This window comes from Patagioenas fasciata, chromosome 12, assembly GCF_037038585.1.
Source record: "Patagioenas fasciata isolate bPatFas1 chromosome 12, bPatFas1.hap1, whole genome shotgun sequence".
NCBI classification, from domain to species: Eukaryota; Metazoa; Chordata; class Aves; order Columbiformes; family Columbidae; genus Patagioenas; species Patagioenas fasciata.
This window is the reverse complement of record NC_092531.1, coordinates 7,854,223-7,878,635: the sequence shown is the minus strand read 5'-3', so window position 1 is coordinate 7,878,635 and position 24,413 is coordinate 7,854,223. Positions and strand designations below refer to the sequence as shown.

Genomic DNA, 24,413 nt, shown 5'->3' with positions numbered 1-24,413 from the left:
TGAATTTGGTCAGCAAAATAAGGAAGAGACTGACTTCACTATACCAGGGTTCCACAACAACACGTTTCTTAGCTAGCCTAGTAATCATTTAAATGATTGGGGGGAAAAACAAAGCCCCACCATCCTCCCCGTTTCAAAAACCTCCCAGCAAGTTAAGCCTTTATTTCATCAAAATTAAAAAACAAAAACAAAACAAACCAAAAAATCCTCCTACTCACACTGGAGAAGCTTTATATCTATTAGGAGTTCCAGAGTCAGAAGAATCACCACCAATACTACACAGGCTACCAGGAAACTGTTGAGACTTGCACTGAGCAAAAATACCTGCCACACAGCTGCTCGTCTCCCACAGCACGGTTTTAGCCAGTTAGATCTAAGGAAACAAAATCAAGAGGAAAAACAAGAAAAGAAAAGAAGAAGAAGTGAAAATGGAAGAGAGCTAAAGAGCAGTGAACTCAAAACGACAAGTTCTGCTGTTATGGACACACTCAGCAATAAAGTACAAAGCCTTTGCAAAACTCAGTTTTATTGGTTTCCTTACCAAGAAAAACACTTCACAAAAAACTTCCCCCTGGGCATCTTGTGTGTGTCTCCAACCCTCTGGAGCATGCTGGTGTTCAAGTGCCTTCCAATGCAATAAGAAAGGCAAACCTAGTTATCATACATACTTTTCTAATTTCTTCCTGTCTTACTATTTTTCATGTGTTTTTATTTTGACAAACATGCTGTATTCACTTATCTGTGAGTACTGAGGCATATCAGGACTCTGTTATTAGGTCAGAAACTAATGATGTTTTTTAAGAATTTGTCTGCTATTGAATTTCACGGTCATGCACCTTTATCCCTCTTCTATTATGAGACAAATCACATAAGAGCTGCCAATTTGGTTTGCAACAAGCAGTCCATGACATAATGGAAAAAAGCAATAGGAATCTGGAAAGCACCAATGAATAAGCTCAGTGACTGCACAGCTACATCTACACTAGCAAAGCATCAAGCAACTGGCCCAGGCTGCCTAGCTTGTCTGTCTGACTCTCACCAATCTGTGTGTGGATCAAGCCAACATGGACTTTCCCAGAGTTTGGGGTAGCACAGATTTGGGGAAACCATACACCAGGGGCAGCTCCCAAACCTAGTTTAGATGAGGTCACCTTTTCATCAAGGAAAAAGAAGGTTCAGGCAAGATGAAGGAAGCTGTGCTGTGAGGAGACCACAAGGACCAGAAGTCTGGAGGGAAGTTGACAAATCAGTAAATGTTGTACCAGTACCCTGCTAATGCAGATACACATTGTCAAGTGGGTTGTTAAAAAAAACATATTTTGAAAATATTTGTAATAAGAATATCAGTAGCATGGATTTCAGAAGCATGAAGCCCATCCTGATACTTTTTTTCTCCTACAATCCCCCCATAGTTTCATTTCAATGCAGTACTGTATCATTTCTCATCATAGTGTTTTGTAATGTTCTTGCACTGGCCCACCTCTGAAAGTTCTGATGCTTGCCTGACACTTCATATTTTCAAACCACTGTAAATAAACATTAGCTAATAAAGAGCTGACATGACTTATTAACTAGGGTTTAAGAAGCTGCAAGCATACGGAAGTGTGGTGCAGTAATTGCACTGTCTGAACCAAAATATCAATAGACAGAAATCAATGGTATACGAAAAATAAGATGATACTGATCAATTCCAAATAAACGGCCCTAGAGTCAATAACGCATGTTATAATCAAATACTTGGAAAAACATAGCAAAACATTCTTTGACATACCCACATGTAAAAATGACGGAGTGCTAAGCAATGCTCTGAGACTTGACACTTTCAAGCATCTTCTCAAAATTAAGCATATCAACTAAATACTTGTACTCAGATTGCTTGATTACCTGGCTGTAAAAGATCTCCTCAATTGACTCTTAAAACTTCAAAGAAGATTGGATAAGCATTAATATCAGGAACTTGCCCTTGGTTTAACTTTGTTATGGTTCTAGTCTGAGTACAGAATGCACTAGATTTTAAATCAGTATTTTTAAAACATAAGGGAAAAACAGCATTGAGATAGGGCCTTTTTGAAAACTTGATCTTTTAATAGATTTCATTTCACATTATCTCAAAACTGGATAACTTTACTGTGTTATTTTGTTGTGGGGTTTGGTGGTGGTGGTCATCATAGCTGTTTTGTTTTCTTAGAGTTTTCTAAAAATAATGCTAGGAAATAGTCCTCTTTAAATAAGACAGTTCTTAGTTCCAGTCTCTCTACATTTATCTTCCCTTTCCCAAGAAGACCCATTTTGCCAGCATTTTAATTCTGCAGTGCAGTGTTCACTCTTTTGTATTCCCAGAATGATCAGTAGAGGGCCTAAGAACATTTCTTTAAAAGCTCTACGTAGTCAACATTTTAAAATCTAGCTAATGTACCACTAAGAATAAATCAGCTGTGATACTCGGCACATTACATACAGCCACAATAATCATAACTCAAACTAATCATTACTTATAGAGTGCTAAAGAATGTGGACTTATTCTGTCTGTGCAATACTAATATTCCACTGATTCCAAAAAGCTTATGAATGAAAGTAACAGCTTACAATAGGAAAAGCAATCAACAGGTCAAGTGCAGATCACCAGATTCACACCTAGATATCACTCATAAAATATATAAATTGATTTCAAAGACACAAAAGTATGCGAAATTTAAGCACTAAAAAAAACATCTCCAGCTTCACATCTTAATTGATTACACCAAGGGGCATTTGTTCACCAGGTGTCCTGTGAAAGGACAGTGACTGGCCTCTTCACCTCACTGTCTAGCAGACCTCTTCCCAGACCTTCTCCCAAATCCTCCGAATCCACTGACCTTAACAATCACACTGTGCTCTAACAGGAGTACTGGATGTTTGCTTTCCTGGGTGCTGTTCAGTTACATCACTCCCTGCTACTTCTACACTACTATAGAGTTCTGATCTTGCCTTTGGTTGCTGCTTTTTGGTTTGCTGGGGTTATTTTTGTTGTTGTTATTATTTTGGTCTTTTTTGTTATTGTTTTGTTTTTCACTTCTTACCTCTTGTAAAAGATAAATACTAAAAGGAACTATAATCCTACTAGAAATGTATTTTAGATACAACTGTTGACATGCTAACCATACTGACTCTCATCTTCTTCAGCCCTGTAACCTGTTATAGTAGAGTAGTATCTCTCCTGGCTGATGTGTAAGGGGCTCATGCATTCAACAGGGATTACATACTAACCATATACAAGTAAAACACTTTCCCCCTCACTCCAGACAAAAAGCGTCCTATTTTGTTCAGAGAACAAGTACAACTTCTTTTGGTGTCCTGACCATGTTATCTGTGGATGGCATGCACGATATAGACACAAATTACACTGAGTGTGGTGAGAGCCTGGCCCAGGTTGGCCAGAGAGGTGGTAGATGAACCATCCCTGGAGACATCCCAGGCCAGGCTGGACAGGGCTCTGAGCAACCTGAGCTGGTGAAGATGTCCCTGCTCATGGCAGGGGTTGAACTAGATGAGCTTTGAAGGTCCTTTCCAACCCAAACTGTTCTATGATTCTACAAAGTAAAGCATGACCGAGGACAACTTTACTGCGAGATTTCAAACAGACTTATGAGGTACCTCAGTTACTCTGTTGCTGCCATAGGAATACTATTTACCTTTCTTACAATGCCTGGATGATGTAAATAAATGTACTAGCGTGGGAATTTCTTGGCTGATGGTGATACAGGGATGTAAAGTTTTGTTATGAGGCATTAAAATATATTTAGTGGAATTTTACCAGGGGTAATTCTTTTTAAAGATACTTTCACACATGGCTTTGTGGAAAACCAATCTGTCATCATCACTGCTAGTTTTGTTAATAAACAGCTTGGAAAAAAGAACATAAGGCAAAACTGGGAAAGGTTTAACATTTATTTGGTAAGGAACCACTACAAACAATTTTTTTCAAGCTGTTAACAGCTGTCACTGTTTCTATTTTCTGGTCTTGCAAACAAACACCCCAAAACCTGCATCATACCTTATCCTGCCTTTTTTTTTGGCTAAGAAGCAAGTGTTTGCATCTCACAAGATGGCTATGATCAGAAAACAGAAGGATGGATAAGATCCAAATCACTATCTGAAGGAGCAGGAAGGCCATGGTCAGGAAGTGCCAGGAACACAAAAAGGCCAAGTAACAGCACAAAATCTGGCTGAGACAAACCAGACAGCAGAGCCTCACAGCAGGCGACAGGGAGCAGCTGGAGGCCTTGAGCAGCTCCAAGGAGCAGATGAGTTCCGCACCCCTTGCCTGGACTTCTACAAGCTTAATTTAACTACACAAGTTTAAATATTGAAAGAACCCCCATCCTTTTTTTCTCCTAAAAGTTTCACTATTTCTAAGCCCATTACACTTGGAAGACTGCTGCAAACCTCTGGTGCTCAAATGGCAAGAAAGATTCCCTCAGTTTTCTGCCTAAACTCACACATGGCCAGTTTATAAATATTTGCTCTTGTGCCAATATTGTTCTTTAGCTTGATTAGCTCTTTTCCCTTGCTTGCATTTTGTCCACGATGCATTTATACACAGCAATAGCATCCCCTCCTTTAATTGACGCTTTTTGTAAAACAGACACGCTTTTTGTAAAACAGACACTCAGTTTCTATAACTGTCCTGGTAGTCCCTTCTGCATGTGAATTCAGACAACTGGAGCGGTACATAATATTTTGGATACTTATTTAATTGCATGAATGCTTCTGGGCTCTACTTGAAGTACTTGATGCTTTCTGGATCATTTGTGCCCTCTTTATAAGCGTATATCACACCGCTTGCTCACAGACATCCTGTGATTACCTGGTATATTACTCCTCACATTAGAAAATTGCTTATTGGGCTTTTCCTTTTTATGCTAAGGTCTTCAGCAAAATATTAACATTACGCTCAAAACCAACCCTTAAGAAATGTAAGAACAGTCATACTAGGTCAAAACAAAGGCTTAGTATCTTGTCTCCAATAGTGACTGTGAGCAGATGTCTCAAGATGAGTATAAACACAGCAAATATATAATACTTTGCCTTAAAACTCTCACAGTATCTGACTATTTTCAACTTGGTGACTTCCTGAGAGATGTGGTTTCTCAGATTCTACTTAGTAACCTTCAGTGAATTTGTCTCCCACAAACTTGTCCAACCTCCCTCTAAGGCTAGATAAGATATCAGCAGCCACACATCCTTTAGGAAGTAGTTCCGTGCAGCTACTGTCCTCTGTGCAAAGAGCAACAACCTCTTTTTGTTTGTTTTGAACTCGGTCTTAATCTCTTAATGTACCCTAGCACCTGTATTGGGAGTTGTGTGGGGGTGCCAAACCTTATTTTAACCTCTGTGTCCCAGGTTTTGTAATCTCAAAGCTTCCAACAGCCTTCTCTTCTCAGGCAGAAGGACCACACCTTACATAGGAATCTCCAACGGAAGCTGTATCACTTCTTTAATCACTGCTTTCCTTTGAATATTTTCCAGTTCCATTATATCTGCCATATCCTTTTTGAGAGAGAGCAGAACTACACTCGTGTTCAAGACATGGGAAAAGCTTGGATATATAGACAGGCACAACAATGCCTTCTCTTTTATCCTCTACTCCTTCCCTAATGAATCCTACCATCTGATTTGCATTTAGACTGCTGCTCAGTATTTAGCTGACCTTTTCAGGGACACTCCTTCCAGACTAATATTGCTTTTTTCCACATTTCTCCTTTGTCCAATTGCTTATCCATCTTTCAATTTTTGCACCAAGCCTTATCTTCTCCAACTTCAACAATTAATTCCAGCCTTAAGCCAGATAAATTAGACCCATATCACTTCCACTCTCCAATAAAGAGCTTTGCAAGCAGTGGACTGTGGGCTACATCTACTACAGTTCTACTCACAAGAAGTGCCCAGGAAAAGCAAGTTCTGTTGAAAAATAGCAAAATATCTACAAGCCAAAGAAGTCTGAGAAATCACTGAGCTAAAAAATTTCTATTTTTTTGACTTATATTGGCACTCCCTCTGCCAATTGGTGCTACCGATAAAAAACATTCGAGGGACACGCTCAGAGGATTTAGGCACTAGGATAAACACAGTAATGAGCTATTCCAGAAAACAGTATTTACAAAGATAAATACTTAAAAGGATCTGTACAGAAAAAGAAGTTTCTAAAGCACTGAACATCCCTGTAACATAGCCCAAAATTTCCTGTATTCACCCCACAGGTTCTGTTATGCTGAATGCTCGTTTTCTGCTGCAGTGCAGTTCTTAGTTTTGGACCAGAGCACTGCGAGTAGCAGCGATATAGTACTGCACAAAGAACAAATCAGCTCCACAGTCTCATTCACTGTATTTTGCTATTAAGATTTTACGCCATCTTTTTTGATTCAGACTGTGGTTGGCAGCTAAAAATAAAGTAACTTTTGTAAATACAAGGAGCCTGTTCCCTACATGAAATAGTCCTGTCCTCCAAAACCTTTGCACTTCATCTGGAGCTTGGACCTCATTATTCACATGTATCAACATGATGTGCTCCAGGATCTCCATGAGCTGCACAGAACTTTTCAGAAAAGGGAGGGTTCCTTAATTATGCTGCCAGATAAAGACAAGAAAAGCAGAAAACAAAAGAAATATGAAAACGTCATCCATTTGAGTTCTTTTAGCTAAAGCACCTTTAAGTTTTGTAGAAACACAAGTAAAATACCTCAAAGAGATCAAAATAAAAAGTGGAGGATGAATAAAAAAATCAGAAATAATGGCATCCACTTGATGCAATTACAGAAGACAGACTGAAGGAACAGACATCCTTTTCTCCCAGGATGGGTGAATACATTCATCAGTGAAGGCTTGCAACCAGTTTAAAATGAAAAGCTCATGGCTCTGTACATCTCTGTTCTCTGTTCAGTTTTGGTTTCCCTTCCTTATAATCTCTCTCTATCCCTTCCTGCAGCTTTAATTTTTCAGATATTCCTACTGTTTAATGCACTGCCTGGCTGTGACCAAACAAATCTAAGGCTATGAACAGATGATCATAAATGATTCAATTACAATGGCATGACTATTTACAGCTAATGTCAAGTGAGTCACATTAACCGCATGAACTCCCAACCTTTACAGCTCTTGATGTAAAACACAGTATTTGAAAGCACCTTCATGTTTCATATTTAACATATGAAAATTCAAGAGCTGCAATCTAAAACAAATACAACAAATAATTTAAAGTTGGTGTATCTCTCTCCCTGTGTTCCCACCCCCATTAAACACAGATCTTTACCTAACCGCGTATCCAAAAAAAGAAAAAAAATCCAACCTGTCGTGCAACTGTCTGTAAATTCCTTTATAACTTATTACAAATGATACGTCTTAATTGGAACTTAAGGAAGATACAGGAAGGAGAGTTTTTCCCAATCCCTGCTTGTCTTTAGCACACATGTACTGCTTCCTGCATATTGTTAATTTTCCAACTATTCCGCCTCATTTTTATTGGTCACTGATGCAAAAACAGAAGAGAGAAAGTCATTTTTGGAAAACAGAATACTTGATTAGAAAAAAAGAAATCAAGAGTGGCTCTTAAAGCTAAGATTAACATTTAAAAATCTCCTTAGCGTTCTGGGTGATTAGTCTCCTTAAAGAAATGTTTACATATTCTTTTCATGCAAACCTAGTTCAATGCAGACACAGCCTCTCCAATAAATTCACAGACATGAAGAAAATCAGCAACTTTGCTGTTGCTTTTTGTACACAAGTATTACCTAACCTATTACAGATATGTTAGAAGTGTATACCACATGATGTCCTTTGCATCCAAGGTACATTTTTTGATTAAATTTATTTCTCATACACGTGTCACCAGCCTATGTCTCAATGATTTCTGCAATGTTTGAGTACAGTGCACAGCAGCGATATCTAAGGGTGATTCTAACAAGCGAACTGCAAGGCAGATCAGCAGCACTAATAAACAACGAACATCACACTCATGTCACCATCACTCACGTGATTAATGAGTGAGAATATTTGCAATGCAGATTCCATCCAACTTAACCAATTTCCATCATGTAAATCTTCATACTTTCCCTGTTTGAGAAGTCTACAGAGGGAAGTTTTGCTCAACCAGCATTAGAAGACAACACATTTTGTGCTTTGTTTGAAGGTTTCTGGGAGAGCAGAAAGGTTTTTCCTGCCTGATTACCCTTTCACTACTCACAGGTGTACTTCAGGGACAGGCTTAATGCACCGTCTAATCTGCAGTCCTTTCTTTGTTGCTTAGCACAGCAATCAGCATTGTAAACTGAATTTCTGACAAAAAATGCTCAAACTGTCCACAAAATTCCTTCAACACTGACGGATAGGAACTGATTACCCTGAGCATTTTATATGATAGAGCAAAGACCTATCAAACACCATAAAATAATATTTCTTTTCCAGTATCTTTAAAGCCATGTGAATGTCAGTTTACATATGGTTTGTCTAACAAAAGACAGACCATAATTTTCCTTTCTCTTTGCTTTTCCTTTTATTTTTTTTTCATTTCTCATGGGAGAGATAGCTAGTCTGTTGCCATCTGAGAGTTTCCAGGCACAAAAAGAGGGCTGAGCTACGACCCACCTAGTGCTGGTTGCCTATTAATATCAGGTTTATTGAGAGAAAAATCATCTCAGACAAAACAAAAAGCTCCCCTAGTTAGCAAACAGGTTAAATTTGTGCTTGTGCTTGGACCCTGAACACCTTCTGGCCTTAACGAAGGAAGTAAGAGGAAAGCCTAGGGGTGCACACAGCAAGGCCATTAAATCATTCACCTCTAGTCTGGTGTCTTTCTTGTTGCTCTGTGCATAGAGATGGAGACTAACTAGTGATGAAGTGTGACAACCCACATCAGGAACTAGGAACTGTGGACAATTACATTCAAAACCACAAGGTCATGGACAGATGCAGCTTTTAACAACAATCCAGTGTTTTCCAAGCAAAGGGCTGTGCCAGACCTTCCTGTTGCAGAGCCTTGCACTAAGAACGACTACAACTCGCCTAGATCAGCTACAGATCTGGTACAACAAAGCCATACAGAACATATGCAGGTCATACAGGTTGGCACTTTCCCTGAAATTCTCAGGGAAAAGTATACCAATGGTAACACTTGGAGTCTGTGGCAAAGGGAGACTGGTGTTAGCAGTGTCTTCTGGTATCTCCACCTGCAACCTGTATGAAAGCACTGGGATAACAGAGCTTCACAGTTACGAATATGGATGCTGGCAGAAACTACAGGACTTTGACATTTTCTGCCACCACCGGTGCTGCCCTTCCCACATCCAATCTCTTCATACGTGAGGTAGATATAAGTAGCAGTTTCTGTACCAAATTGATCTGACCCACCCTATCTCCTTACTCAGGTGGAAAACAGCCACATTCTAACAAGGCCATGAGAAAGAAATTACACTACATTCATAAAACCAGACATATTTTGAAACAAGGCATGAGGTGGTATGGAGACCAGATTTCAGTCTCGCTGCTGGGTTTCTTGAGCTCACCTCTGCTCCTAAATTTCAGCCATCATTGGTTGCAGTCATTGCTTCTGAAAGGCAGAAGCTGCCATTCTCACAAGTCAGATGTAGTCCTGGGACTCAGCTGAACATACTCAGACATACAAACTAAAGCTCTGAATTTTCTTCAGAGAATCCACTCTACAGCTAGGAGGTCTGGATGGCATCTGCTTATTTGTGTTCAGACTGATAAAGCCACAAAAGAAGTCTGTGAAGCAACAGATCTCTGCTGAGGAAAATAATGACAAGTCTATTTCCATGCTTAAAACTGCAAAGCTGCTCAAATGGTTACAATGAGAGTTCTGTGCACTTTGGCACAATGAAGAATTGTTTCAGATGACAAAAATCTAAAAAATGTGTATTTGAACTAAACCAGTACTTACTTGGCATCAAAATAGCCTGAGGGTTACACCTGCACACTCAAATTAATTTTCAAGTGCCTCTTTCGCTATGCTGGGTGTTTTATGTTACAGTTGTACCATACTTATATAACCTACTTGAAACATATTTCCCCTTGTTTGGAGTAACAATTTTCTGGAGACGTCTCATAAAGTCCAATTTGGAAAGAAATTAAAGCCAAGAGCCTTCCCCACATACTGCTTCCTGACTATCATACAGAATACCTGCTGAGCAGAGATCAAGCAGGTTTCTCTGCTGATTCCTGAGCATAGGTTAATACACGTTCAGCTGTTAATAAATGAAGGCTTATATAATGCTTTTTAATGTCTTCATCAATGAGAGGTCTATATGACTTACTGTGAAGTGCTTCTAGATGGATCTTACTGACAGTGGAGTATAGATGTGTTCAGTGCAACAGTAATCACAGAATCAGAGGGTCTAGGCACAAACACTCAACTAATCTCTGTTCCAAGGGATGTTAAACTATAGCGTGGCCATTCCTGACAAATGCATCATCTTAAAGACATCTAGTGATTGCTACTCTGTTCCCCTCCTCCCCATACACACTAGTAGTCTGCACCAGAAATTCGCTACCCTATCATTATTCTCTTCTTAGCTACAATTCAAGCTTTTTACTTCTTGTCCTAACAGTCATGGAGACGGATAACAGGCTCTTCTCTTCCTTACTGAAGCCTCTTAGAAGTTCCTCTGAAAGTCTCTTCCTCACGTGAAACACAAACAGTTATTTCAATCAGTACTTCATGGCAGGTTTTGTGAGCCTCTGACCATTCTCACTGCCTTCCCTTTAGATTCTCTCCAGTTGACCCAAATCTTTCATAAAAAATTTACTACTGTTGTCCACCTACCGTGACTTCAAGCCTACCAGGCATAAGGATGACTTCTAATGTCCTGTAGGACAACAGAGCTATGTAATCTGACTCTGGCTTATGTTTGGGCAAACGTTATAAACAGATTAAGATATTCTATTCCAATAAAACTGGAACAGTTGTTCCATGAAAACAGTAGTAATACACATAGACATTACCAAAGCCAATGTTCTCACATAAGCAAACTACTCAATTCAAATTATTCTGTGAAAAGTACACTATCTGTCTAGGAATCTGCAGCACTATGTCATTATCTCTGTCAGGATATATACAACTATGTACAAGAATCACAGTAGTCATTCCTCCGTTATCCTGAAACACCTTTCACAAATAGCTTTCAGCAGGGCCATTCTGCTTGTCTGACAGGCCAGGTGCTTGGTCCAGTTGTCCCTGACTGTAAAGAGCCCCAAACCAGCACAGATTAGTAATATTAGAAAAGGTCACTTCCATCTTGTGATGATGGTTTTAACCAAGAGTTTGAGGACAACTGGCTGCACTTCTCCAACTCAGGGTTTTCTTTTTTACAGGCCATGAAATTCCTATAACCTAAAACTATAAAACAAAATTATGCCCTTTGTACTTACCCTTCTCTTTGGTACTCTTCATCCAAATTCGACAAAAGCTGGGACCCAGCCACAGACAGATCAAGTGCAGCTAAAGGTAGGTCTCGATAAGCAAAATTAACAAGCTGTACAGGAGCAATGCTTTTGGTCTCTTCTTCCACTTGTTGTGAAATTATCTCAACTTCTGAAACACCGCCCTCTATTGTAGGCCTGAAAACATAATAAGCAAAATGAAAACCCCTCTCTCTCTACACACACATGACATATAAACAAATATAAATAAGTTAAAAAGCAACCAAGTAAAAATAAGCTACAGACAAGAATTTCACAGAGTCCTAAAAAGACAGCAACTTGAAAGGCCTTTGCAAGGCCATTGAGGGAAGTGTCCTCATTCAGGGGACAGACCAAATCTCTCCGAACTTGTCTTTTGTAGACCCCACTGTAATCAACGGAAACCTCACAGACAAGGAAGAACAGCATTTCACTCTATGGAGTCTGTTTCAAAAGTACTAAATATAACTAGATGTGTTATAAACAAACAAACAAGCACGGAAACAATGTATGAACCCCAAAGCAAAATATTGGTGCAAAACCAAAGATGGCATGTAACTATGACAACTAAAAACTCACTGCTTTGTAAATTAGATCAGTGAGCAATCAACAGCTAAGCTTATTAATCATTATAGACAGATCAATTGTTAATTAATGGATGCAGTTTGACCTCTCTTCCACAGTGAGCCAATAATCAAATAGTCTTGATGTGTGGTGACTGTTTCATTCAACTAGAAAGGATTATTCTGTTACAAGTTATTTCAACATAATATAGAAAGGAGAAAAAGGATTCAGAAGAATTATGGACTCTTCTATAAAGATTACCTTACCTATCTTTTGTACAGCTTCTAAATCTGAACGTGTATTCTTCTACCACCCTGCTAACATTAATGGGAACTCCATGCAGGTAAAAGCAGAGGTTGTCTATGTATATGTCTTCCACATTTACAAGAAGATACTTATCTAGAAACCCAAACTTTGTCAGCATATTATCCCGTGCATGTGAAGGATGAATTCATAGTAAGAGAGAGCTTGCGTGCCAGCCCCCAGCAGGGATTGATCCTTCACAGTACCCAGTTAAAGCTGCTTGCTCCATTTTGTTCAGAGGAGCTGCACACATAAACTTCTCTTGCTTTTATCCAGGGGAGCTTGTTAACTTCCGAAGAAATCTCAGGCTACTTGTCAGAGGTTTTCAACAGTGGGTGTGAAGATATACTTTTTCTTCAGGGATATAGTTAAGAAGCGCTTAGCGCCCAACCTTCTTCTGGTATTTGACTGTAAAAGCTGCATTGGTGATTTTGTTTTAAAGAAGCTTATTAAAATCTTCCAGCTATTCAAGCAACCTGAATAACAGTTGATTATTTTTCCAGAAAAAAGAAGAATAACTTAGAAGAGTTCTTAACTCAGATAACTTGTAAGTCCAAGGATGTGGGTGAAGAAACTAAATTTCTGCGTGGTAGAGAAAGATTCTATTGGTCAAAGCCTAACTGTTAGACTAATTCTTTCAGACAGAAAACATTATTCCTAAATTAAAAGAAACTAACTGCTGCCAGCGTTACACAAGAAAGGAACTTATAAACTGGAAAATGTTGTTATATCTCAAGTACTTGGCAGGTAAATGCAACTGTGTCATGCTATGGCAGAAAGCAGAGGTGAAAGGAAGTACTATCTGAACAACCTAAAGGATTATTTTATTCTTTGTCTAACTAATAATGGAAAGTAATGAGATTCTTTCATTTCAACAGAACTGTATTCCTCTGTAAACAATCTCAAATCAGAAGCTCAGAGGGAGGAGCTAATTTTTGCAAGAAACGTCTTTCTTTGATTTTCACCTTTAGTTGCATCCTGTGGACATTTACAAGTCCAAGTTGGCTCAGTTTTGCATGAAAGGGCATACAATGATCCAATTTCCAGTATTATAAAGGAAAAAGGAAATAGGTTAGTGCAGCCTTCCCTCTCCCAAAATTATTTACCTTCTCTATTCTTAGACAGACTAAATGACAAACATTGTCTGACTTGTCTGAAAAGAAAACCAGACAAACCAACAGACTAGTGTTTGCAAAGGGCTTTGGGACAGGTTTGGTGGGAGGAAAGAAAAAAGAAAGAGAAAAGGCAAATGGATCTAACAGCCACTGGCTGTTAGTAAAACATCAGATATGCTTACAGCATTCATGATTTTTCTACTAATTCACGCTCTTCAGACATCTCACTAAATCCTACTACTTACTCTTCAAAATACCAACTTTTCCTTCCAGTAATGTTGAAAAAACCCTCTTGATGTCACATCATTCTCCTAAAGGTCACAACCTGTTTCCTTCTATTTAAAATAAGTTATAGCTATGCTCACAAGGTACTTACTGAGAATTGGTCATGTTGGAGGATGCAACTGAATCTGCAATGGTCCCTGTGTTTACCTAATTGCAGCTGCTCTGCACAGGAGTTCTAGCCTTCCAAGATTAGGTCTCTGTGAGAAACAAAACAAAGTTATCAAAAAAACAGCTGAAAGAACTTCAAAGGGCTGCACTGATGTTTAATGTTATGTTGTGAGTTTGCCTAATAATTTTATTTCTCCCCATGATTCCTTTTCAAAGTAGTTTTATTCCAGGTTAATTCCTCCGTATTATGGAAGCTGTACAGTTACAGTGCATTTACTTATACACATGGGCACCTGCTTATATATACACTTCTATAAGAACACGGGTCTTGCTTGAAACCACTAGATTCTTGACAAAGATAATCAAGATCAGAGCGCAGAGCTCAAAGCTTCAGGAGTGCAAATTCTATTGGAAGACAACCATGGTTTTTTTGTTTGATTGTTTAACAATTTAACATACTTAATAGAGATGAGCATTAGCTTTGTCAACAAAGTTTTGTTCTCCATTTTCCAATTTGAACTGTGTTCCTGACTTCCTTTGCTACTTTAGAAACTTTCTTCCAAGCATTAATTCATGTTGTCAAACATTCTGCATGGGCTGTTATCAAGATGATATTTTGATCAACAAAACCCATTAACACATTTGGAAACTGCACCACATTCGCTTGTAGCAAAACACTTCATTTGTGTTGTACCTGGACCAACACATGGCAACCAGAATGGAAGAGGACAAGCTTGTGAGAATGAAACCTAGTGATACACTGGTTTTGGTAGCTGGAAAAATACAATATAAACTGGAGAATACCATAAAAGAAACAAAAATTCTTAGAAAAAGCTATCATGAGAGGCTTTGTAAAGCCACTATCAAGATTACATGCTAAATAATTTTTTTAAAGTAACATAAAAATATACTCTTATTTTAACTAAACACAAATAGTCATTTGCAAATCAGAATATTACTGACAATAACACAAAAAAATTTCATTATAAGGAAAAACGCTTCTTATACGAGACTTTATACTAGCGTCACTTACAGGTCGAATTGTTAGTATCAGTTAAGTATTTACAGTGGAGACGTATAAATGTGGCAATAGTATGACCCTTAACAATCACTTGATACCAAATAATAAAATTGAACTTACATCTTTTGTAGAGCCATTTCCAAGGCTTTATTTCATGTCTTGTAACCTATTATAACATAAAACGTAGTCAACGCATTCTCAGACTTTCCAGATAATGTGCCTGGGTATGCAAAAAGAAAGGGTCTACACTGTGATCAACCTCCTCAGGTAGATAAATCAGCCAAAAGCAATTTAATTATTCATATGAAGAAAAGAAAAATTACTGAATTTAAAACAGCAAGATACACATATTTCAGAATATACACTCCATTTATCTATAACCTTGCAATACTTCTCAAGTCAGAGTAAGAAGCCAACTTTTATCAGATAAACCTTCCTTGATACAGCAGAGACTTGATTCCAACATCCATTCAATATCAATGGGAGTCTCTTCCCTGGCTTTCTTAGTCCTTGAATTATTTTATTTATTATTGCCATAAGTTATCAAAATACTGAAACATTTGCCTAAAATTTTGCATGTTTAAATCACATACTGAAGAGATTTGGTAAACCTCTACCTATGATAGCAATTGTTACACCTATCAGCACAACAAAACTAAAATACAACTATGACCCTCGTTAGCTCCCTAACATCTTGTTTGGGGTTGACATTTTACAACATTTTGAAAAAAAAAAAAAAAAAAAGAAAATGAAAAATTTTACCCAAATCAATTGTGCTAAGCACTTAGTCTAAGAAAACAGTAAAAGCATGAGGCACACTGCATCTGCCTTGTGAGACTGAGGAAACGAATAATCCTGCTATACCTGTATTTTCAGGCCTAGAGAATAAAAGGTAAATGGGGATACAGCTCATTTAGAAAATGGGAGTAAAAGTGATGGAAACTGTCCTCAGAGGGCAGCCAGAGGCAGATATGGGAATTTCTTAACAGAATAAAAAACCTCATCATTTATTTGGGAGAGAGTACAGTGTTAATAGCCCCAAAGGGGGTACAGCTAGATCTCTAAAAGTTCTTGTTTTTAGACTTAGATTAATCTCAAGATTTTGAGGGAACTTAAGTCATAACAGTGGGGCAAGAAACACTGCAGTTCTTCCACACAGGAAATGAACATGAAATATTTGCCCCTCCAGAATACAGACCCAGGTTGTTTGTTTGCTTTTAAGGTGGAAATATGTTCACATTCCTACAGAATTCTGTTTTACAACTCAACCAGATCTGACCAGTGGAAACACCAATAAGGCAGACCTGCTCCCTCCTACTGGAGTTGGCAGCTCTACAACCAAAGTTCGCTCACCACCAGGACTGAAGGAGCAGCTGACGGCCAGGCAGCAAGCAAGCTCTTCTGATAGCTCCGGTGGCTCCACAGGGAGCAGAGTCCAACCCGCCTTAGCTGGAGGGATTGTTACCATGACATACGGCGCTCAGGAAGGTGAGACGAGTAACGTGGAAAGAGACCTGAGTGGAGATAGAATCAAGTCTCCAGAGGACTCAGTGGAGCCTTCCTAAGAGAAAAAGTGGCAAAAAAAGTGAGTAATTTTTGGTGCAGATAACTAATGTATTCGTTGATTTAATGGATTAAAAAGACAAGTAGTTAATTTGTACAATAAGAGGGCAGCACAACTGAAGCCTTCAAAATGGATGTAATAGGTTGTGTATATCTATATCCTAAAGAGATGACTGTGATTCATTCATGCTTCTTTTCAGGCTTTATGAAAGCAACAGAAGTGTCTTAACATACACGGATATTTTTCAGAAACATATTCTTTCCATCCACTCTACCTCATCTGTCCTTATGTTCACAACTTCTTCAAAAAGAAAAAAACTTTTATAGTAGCATAAACCACTTCCAAATTTCCACAGGAAATTTCTGTGCAACTGAGCTGTGTTTAAAGGCAACAAAGAACAGCAGGGAGATTCCGTTCTTGTGCACTTATCTCTTGCTTCCATTCCTATAGGATATAGTGTAGGCAAAGGGTAACGATGTGGCTCTCCTCTCTATGATCAGGGATGGGCAAGAGGCAGAGGGTAGCTTCTGTGTATTCCATCCACCACACTGAGTAGAATTTTTTCCATGTAGTCCTTTCCACATCTATCTCACTCAATGTTCACTACACAAAAAAGCCTCATCTCTCACAGTCTTATCAGAGGGAATTAGTTAACAGATCCAAGAGTTGATTGTTTTTGGTTTTTTTCACTTCTTGGAACTGAGACCAGAGAGCACATGGTGCCTGCTGAGATGCCACGTGAGTATGAGCAATGCCCATTTTGTTACAGTTCAGCAAATCTATTTGTTCTGTGGTGTGTTTTCAAGGTGAGATGGCCATAGAAAGAGCACAGTTTCCCAAGTTAAACAGAATTAGTTCAAAAATGAGATATGACAGAAAGGGAAGAATTGTCCCAAAAAGTTTCTAGTGCAAGCTTTAAGTGGTGTAAAAACCAGAAACATTCACAGGACTAAATGACTGACATACTGTCTTGTATGGACAGCGCAATGTGATGGGAAGCGTATTTCTGCATCAAGTTTTCTATACAGAGTTAAGTTTGGAGACTAGTAACCCAGCTTAAAATGTGCAGGATCACAATTCAAATCTCAGCAAAGCTGACTCAGCTCCGCACACCTCTGCAGTAGGTGAAGAAGCTGCTCCCCGATGACTGAGCTAGCTCTTTCTGAGGCAAGACTATCAAAGTGCGTAAGAAGCACTATACTTGCCTTCCAAGCCCTTCAGCTTTCCCCTGTGTTTTGCACAGGTATTACACATGCCAGTGCTCGTCAAGGCTTTTGCAAAGCACCCTTTGCTTACGATTGCTTTCACCCCCTCCTCTAGCAGAGGCACTAGCAAGCAACTGTTTCCACAGGTTCTGCTCAGAATCACACATGTTGGTAAGTGGGGTCATGTGCTACAGTTGAGCAAAGGTTCATGCTACTGCCCTTGCTCAGCACACATCTTGCCCGAGCTAATTTGTTAATGTTTAGATCAACCATCTATTGTCAGCCACCACACCTTGGCTGTAGCTTGCTAATAAGGAGATAAAGTCCAGCTTAAAAAACACAAAGCGAAAAAACAGTTATGTTAAAGTACAGCATGTGTGAGATTGTGTTTGTTACTTGTACATACACCCTAAACTAAAAGAAGAAAAAAAACCAAAATCTGTACTCCGCTTGTGCATGAAAATCATGACTTTTAGCATCGTTTTAAGCAGCATCTTTCAAAAAACATGTCACAATGTAGTGGGCCCAATTGTGGGTAGCAAGTAGGAAGATCAATTAATTTAAGCCTATAGCACCAAAACCTCTACTAACTTGCATCCTATTTAGCTGAGCTGAAGTCAATACCACATGGTTCAGAGCCATTTGTTGTATTTGCTCACATTCTGAGGAATCTTATCATGAAGTTGTAACCTCCTGTACAAAATACAGACGTGAACTGGAACATCAGAGTTTATGTACATACAAGTAGCTACAGAGCCAGATTCTGGCACGTTCTTCTAACTAAAGATTCTTCCACACAGCTCCCCAGCAGCTGCTTAGACACATGGACAGGTTCACAGTTTGCATTCCAAGCAAATGCAACAGGCGACACTTTGAGGAGATGCTGCTGTTGGCTGCAACGCGCGTTTTAGGTGTTCTTCCCCAGCTTCTGCTCCTTCCTCTGCCCATGCCACAGCCATACACTGCACACAGGCCATTACTGGGAGCTGGGCCGGGACACTGATTTGGCATTTCAATCAACAATGAAGTGATTTTACTTTTCCTGCACTTTTTTTTTTAAAGGAGGATGGCTTTCCTGATACAGGTCACAATACAGATGCAAAAATAGTCATGTTGGCAAAACTGAGAGGTAAGGCAGTGGACTGTGGGCACAGCCATAGAGACAGTACGGTGGAGAAATACTTTAGATCAGAAATACTCCAAACAAAGATTGAACCCTTGCCATTGGCAATATTCAACTGGAGTAAACATCCCACCTGAAAATGCTTAACAAATTGGGGAAGGGGAGAAAACAAAAAGGGTTTCTGTGTTGTGTTTTTTCTCCTACTGTGTCATACTGGAGCTTTTTATTCTGAATCTAGTATACATCAGGAAACAGAACCTTGTTTCCTTTGTATAGAAAAGTTATGTTCTTATTTCACCCTGTAAATTAAAAATCTTATACAGTCTACAGCTCAAATGCAAATGACGCTTATCAAGGTTCTTGCTAGACAATCCTAAGGAGGCCACAGAGCCAGGCAGAAAAAAACAAGATAAAGTGGGAGTAAGTTGAAATGGGAGTTGGGGAAACACCTAACCAGACATTACCCCAGGAGCTTTCAAAGAGAAAGGGTAAGCGTGATTTAGCAGTAGCTACATTTAGCTCTTGTGAATTAGACTAGCCAAATTGCTTTTGTGATTAACACCATTGATGTCACCCTGAGAATAAGTATGAACATGATGTGATCACTCATCTCTACTCTTGCAAGTCACACTTCTCCAAGAACTGAAACCCTGGGATCACAAACTGAGAATTCTGGCAGCTTTTTTTGTTTTAACCGCTCTGTGAGAATTTTAATCAGCTCCATACATCTGCATTAAGAAAGTTTTAGTAGTCATATATGTCAGAACTGCTTCCTTCAGAAATCCAGCAACCCACACTCCTGAAAATCTCCTGCAAGAGAGGTCCCAGGGCTTGCTTGCTTCACTTCAGCTTGAACAAAACAGTTTTCTCCTTTTTCCCCTAATGGGTGAACAGGTTCATTGTGATTAAAGAAAAGTAAAATCTATTTTGATTGAATGACCCTCCCTAATCTCACTGTCATCTAAGACAAGAGTTTGATAAAGTATTTGTTTATATAGCTCTGTAGAGGTGGATAAGGAATACTTCTTTTATTTGTCAAAAGATTGTGAACGCAGAGATACCACACGGAAAACAAACAGCAAATTAACTTCCTTAACAACTCAAGTACATTTGATACATATTATTTTAATGATGCAGATTCTCAATTCCATTCATATCTTTAACATTCCCATGCAGTATCCGGCAAATTAAAGAGGTAGAAGAGACAGAGGTTTTATTTCGAAGAAGGGACATTGAATTTTGCATCTTTTTTTATGGAGGGATCTACAGTAAAGTTTTTAAATACATCTCGTTAACAAAAAGGACAAAAACTCTCAAGCACAGGAAAGTTATTTAGATTGGAAAAAATCAGGCATTCAGAAATTAGGAAAGAGCAGATTTGACCTTGCTCATGCAGCCATAATTCTATCCCCTTGTGGGATGATCCTACATGCTGAAATTAGGCAGAATGTTGTTTGGGGAAAAAAAGAGCATGTAATCATGTAATAAACAGTCTCATTATTCATAAGCATAGCTCATACTTCCTAGAGAGAAGTCTAGATGAGCCAAAAAAGATAAAAATTATCTTGCGCAAATGATAATAATCTCTGTGCAAATGCATCATGATCATTGGTCGAATCTTGAACTTTTCAGTACTGCCAATTTGGACTACAGGACAAATAACACTAGCTGAAAGAAAGCCTTTAGAGGAGGACCAGCCCAATACAAATTCCCAAGAGACCCCAGTCCAGCCCACCCTCTTCCAAGGAGCTTGCAGATGTGCAGCATGTGGTGCTTCCAGACATTAAGAAACAGGAGGAGCTGCTCTGTTTGGGATGGCTATAAAAAGACTTCCTTCATGCTCCTTCCGTCTGCTATCTCTTCCCCTAGAAACTGGGGAGAGAGGGCAGGGGCTATGTAACAGGTCGACAGACAGAGTTCTGTGTCATAAATATGTTCTCAACACATACCACTGCTGCCCTGACAGCTCCTTCGGGCTCCCATTCCAGTTCACATACTGGCACTCTTGAAATTCAGTTGTCCAATACACTACCAACATTTTCCAGAAAAGGCCTATGTCCAGCAGGTGCTGTGGCAATCCACTATGTACCTAATCCTGAAGAAAAGTCTGCTCTTAGCTCCTTAATAAAGAACACACATTCATTCAGCAAGAAGATTACTCATTTGATCTCTTACTCTGGAGTAACTCTCCAAGCTTGCCATCTACCTTGCTGTTTTACGAACTGCCCCCATTTAGCTGTTGGAAATTGGTAATCCCAACAGCTGTTCTCTATAGCTTCCCCATGTGGTTAAGGTGGGAAAAAAACCCACACACATGGTAGGGCTCTCAAGTCCAGAGAACAAACAAAAGAGAGCAAATCAGATATTTAAAAGGTCCCTTTTACAGATTTGTCTAGTCTTTGAAGCCTGGTGTTTCACACAACCATTAGGCACAAGGCTGCCAGCTTTTTATTTTACTGCATGCCTCCAGCTGCTGGAGATGGGACTTCCATTTGAGAAAGAGTGAGGTCATACCTACACATACAAAGCAGCATCACTTAAACCAAACATGGCTCCGAATGAGATGATCTCTCCAACCAGCCCAGCACAAGGATCCCAGCAGGAACCATGGGCTCGGATAAAAAGTTCCGGCAAGATGCTATGCTGATAGTGCTGCTGGGTTCACGGTTGGAAAGCCCAGTATTAGTTCACTCTTGTGATGTGCCACTGCACATGCTCGTAGGAACAAGCTGGCATCAGCAGTCCCACTGGACTGAAAACACCTGTTTGCTTCTGGTCTAGGGAACTACATGACTCTGAGTTCAGCCAGCACATGGTTAGGAGATCGTTTGGACAAATTTTATAACACGGGCACTATCCCCCCACTCAACCAAGATTTTTTGGTGCCACAAATCCTGGCTCTCAAAAAAAAAAAAAAAAAAAGAAAATTCTTCAGACCAATTCCGTGTCTCACATAATCAGCAGCACAAACCTAATATGAATGTATGTTTTTCCTATGTATCTTAAAAGTAAGTATATAATAATTATCCCATTGATGTGAAATACTTTGCTCTTCTCCCAAACAGCACTATGCTTTGTACTTTAGCTTTCGGAAACAAATAGCCCAGCTGCTTTAATTGCAAATTTATGAATAGTTGTAGTATTTCATCCTAGTGATGCATACAGAGCAAACTTCACTCTGCAAGAGCAGACAGCTAATAAAATTCTTGAATTCTCATCCTGTCTGGTACTTCAGAGGAAGATTATTTCACACAGAGTATGCAGACACAACAGTTGTACTGTTTGTGAATGAGAACATTTTTCCTGACTACTGGGAGTCTAAAAACGCAAGATTTAACTGCCTTATTGTAGCACGCAGCATACTGATAGTCATTATTTTAATATAGAGCTAGTGCATTTAACTGTATAACTCTGGCCCCCTCAGTAGGTGATGGAATGCACTTACTACATATTATAGGCCACAGACACAGACCTGGCTTCAGCTTCTCCAACAATTCCAAAAGTAAACTTTTAGTAATTGCTCTGTTCAACACTTACCAAATCATAGCAAAAGGGGGAAGAAACCAGTAACATATAAAAATGTCACATGCATTTTCAACTTCAAGTCATGTATGTTAATTCCTAGGCTGCTCTTTAAATACAGAACTGTAGTTTATTTACAGATGAAAAAAGCTGGTGAGATGAACTGACTAAGAAAAGTTATTCCTACGTAAAATGCCCGGCACTAACTCCGAATCAGACCACAGTTGCTTTTGCCTCTGTATTAAATAATTATAGCAAACATTTATTAAAGGAGAGACAACTTCCTGTCAACATTTATATCACATATGACAGTGTCAGATGGAGAAATGTTGTACAACAGACAAGTTTATGCGACAGATTCTGCTACCCCAGAGTTCAGTCTGGGGAAGGAGCATGTAAAGGAGATGCATTTGAAAAAGCTTTGTTTGCTCATTATTTTATTTAAAATAGAAAATCATAACGAAAACAGGACAACCCAACCACACTGGCCCACAATATCCTTCAATGTGCTGTGCTGTTGTTCCCAAGCCAAAGCAAGTTCGGGGAATTCTGCCTCTTCTAGCACCAGACAGAGAAAAGCTTTGGCCACTAGTGTGTGACCCAATGTAGCAGTCATCCTGCCACCCTTCACAGCTCTATTTTAGCAGTATCTTATTTAGTACATCAAGTCCCATGACCCATATCCAATAAGGAGGTTCTGTCTAATACACTGATCAGATAAAAGGATGCTTTTCAAGCAGTGGTTATGCAAGAGATCCATACTACAATGCGAGTCCTGAAACACTAAACAAACATTAAGTTATAAATAAAATGCATTCTTGCTCTTAAACCCATAGGAGATACCACCCACCTGCTTGAAACAGAACTGTGTCTACTACATCTGCAAACAGAGACTTTTGTTAAGATTTATCAATTCACCTGCACTAAAATTAAAAAACTTCACCAAGATAGAGTCACTAACATTTCTAGGAAGTAGGAAACTCAGTAAAATGTGTCATAAGACAGATGAAAGCAAGGAAGCTATATCTGCATTAGCTTCTGGATTAAAAACACGAAGACCTGTTCAACATGAAGAACTGTTCAACATTTTTCAGAAATATTTTAATATCAACATCGCATTAACCCCTACAACTCAATCACCTTCTGCTACATAATTTATCAATCTACAGCCAAAGACTCACTAGGACTTCCAATAAAATTTAAGTAATGAGTACGTACTCTCTAACTAACCCAAAGTCCAAGACAATAAAGCAAATAGGTGCCAGAGTCCTGATTAGAACTCATGTTTCTGACTTTTGGTCTGGCACTAATCAGTGAAAAACGCCACTTCGCAGTAGGAAGAAAAGTCTCCAGTATTATAAGTGAAGGTTTCTGGTTTTGTTGTTTGGGATTTTTTTGTTTTGTTTTGTTTGTTCGTTTGTTTTTTTAATACACATATAAAATCTTCCAAAAAGAAAATTAATTTAGTTTCAAAGACTTGCTTGAATCAGAAAGATAAAAGAATGCAAAATCAGTACAAATTCTCCAATAAAATAAGAATATCTGCAAGAAATTGAGACTATACTGGCCTCAGGTCAGAGATTTATTGGACCTGAGGCTGTAAAAACAAGTAGTAGAAATGAGACAAACTGCTTGCTGCAAAGACCAATAAGGGGTTTAAAGAGGCAATACCTTGTGCTCATTCAATTCTCATCTTCATAGCTCCAAAACACTGGTCCTTAAAACTGCTATTCTCTTATATTATCCTTCTCACTCTCAATATACTGATTTCAAAAATGAGATCGACGATTGACAGTTACTGACCTGCTGAGTTTACAACATTTAAAAAACACAGGACAGAAAGCTTTCAGATGGTATCAAGCACCTGTTCTCAGTGAGAGCTGTCAAAGGCATCCACTGCAAACTTCACTGCAAAACTGAGACAGGAAAGATACCAAGATGACAATCAGAATTCTATGATTTTTAAGGTCCTAGACATGAATAGTCTTTCAGGTCAAGAAAAACTGGCCCACTGTTATTCACATGCTACTTAGAGACACATTAGGTACTTCAGAAGGTGTTTTTTAAAGTGACATAAACCTTGCTCCAAAGTACTTAATCTAATTTGAGACAATGGTTACTGTAATAAGATCAAACAGTTTTGAACAAGTATATA

At 38.9% G+C, this 24,413-nt stretch overlaps 2 protein-coding genes across 2 annotated transcripts in view; one reads left to right on the top strand and one right to left on the bottom strand.

The window, feature by feature from the left end:
• Positions 1-16,334, bottom strand: part of TMEM266 (transmembrane protein 266) — a 64,213-nt gene extending 47,879 nt beyond the window's left edge. The window contains exons 1-5 of the mRNA XM_065847913.2: positions 16,198-16,334; positions 14,965-15,064; positions 13,807-13,912; positions 11,419-11,607; positions 219-373 (exon numbers count right to left, since the gene is read on the bottom strand). Of these exons, the coding sequence (XP_065703985.1) occupies positions 219-373; positions 11,419-11,607; positions 13,807-13,820 (358 nt within the window). The 5' untranslated portion in view covers positions 13,821-13,912; positions 14,965-15,064; positions 16,198-16,334. The remainder of the gene's footprint in view (positions 1-218; positions 374-11,418; positions 11,608-13,806; positions 13,913-14,964; positions 15,065-16,197) is intronic.
• A 3-nt stretch (positions 16,335-16,337) lies between these two features.
• The window catches only part of NRG4 (neuregulin 4), a 47,461-nt gene continuing 39,385 nt past the window's right edge, over positions 16,338-24,413 (top strand). The window contains exon 1 of the mRNA XM_071813788.1: positions 16,338-16,429. The gene's annotated coding sequence lies outside the window, so the exon portion shown is untranslated. The remainder of the gene's footprint in view (positions 16,430-24,413) is intronic.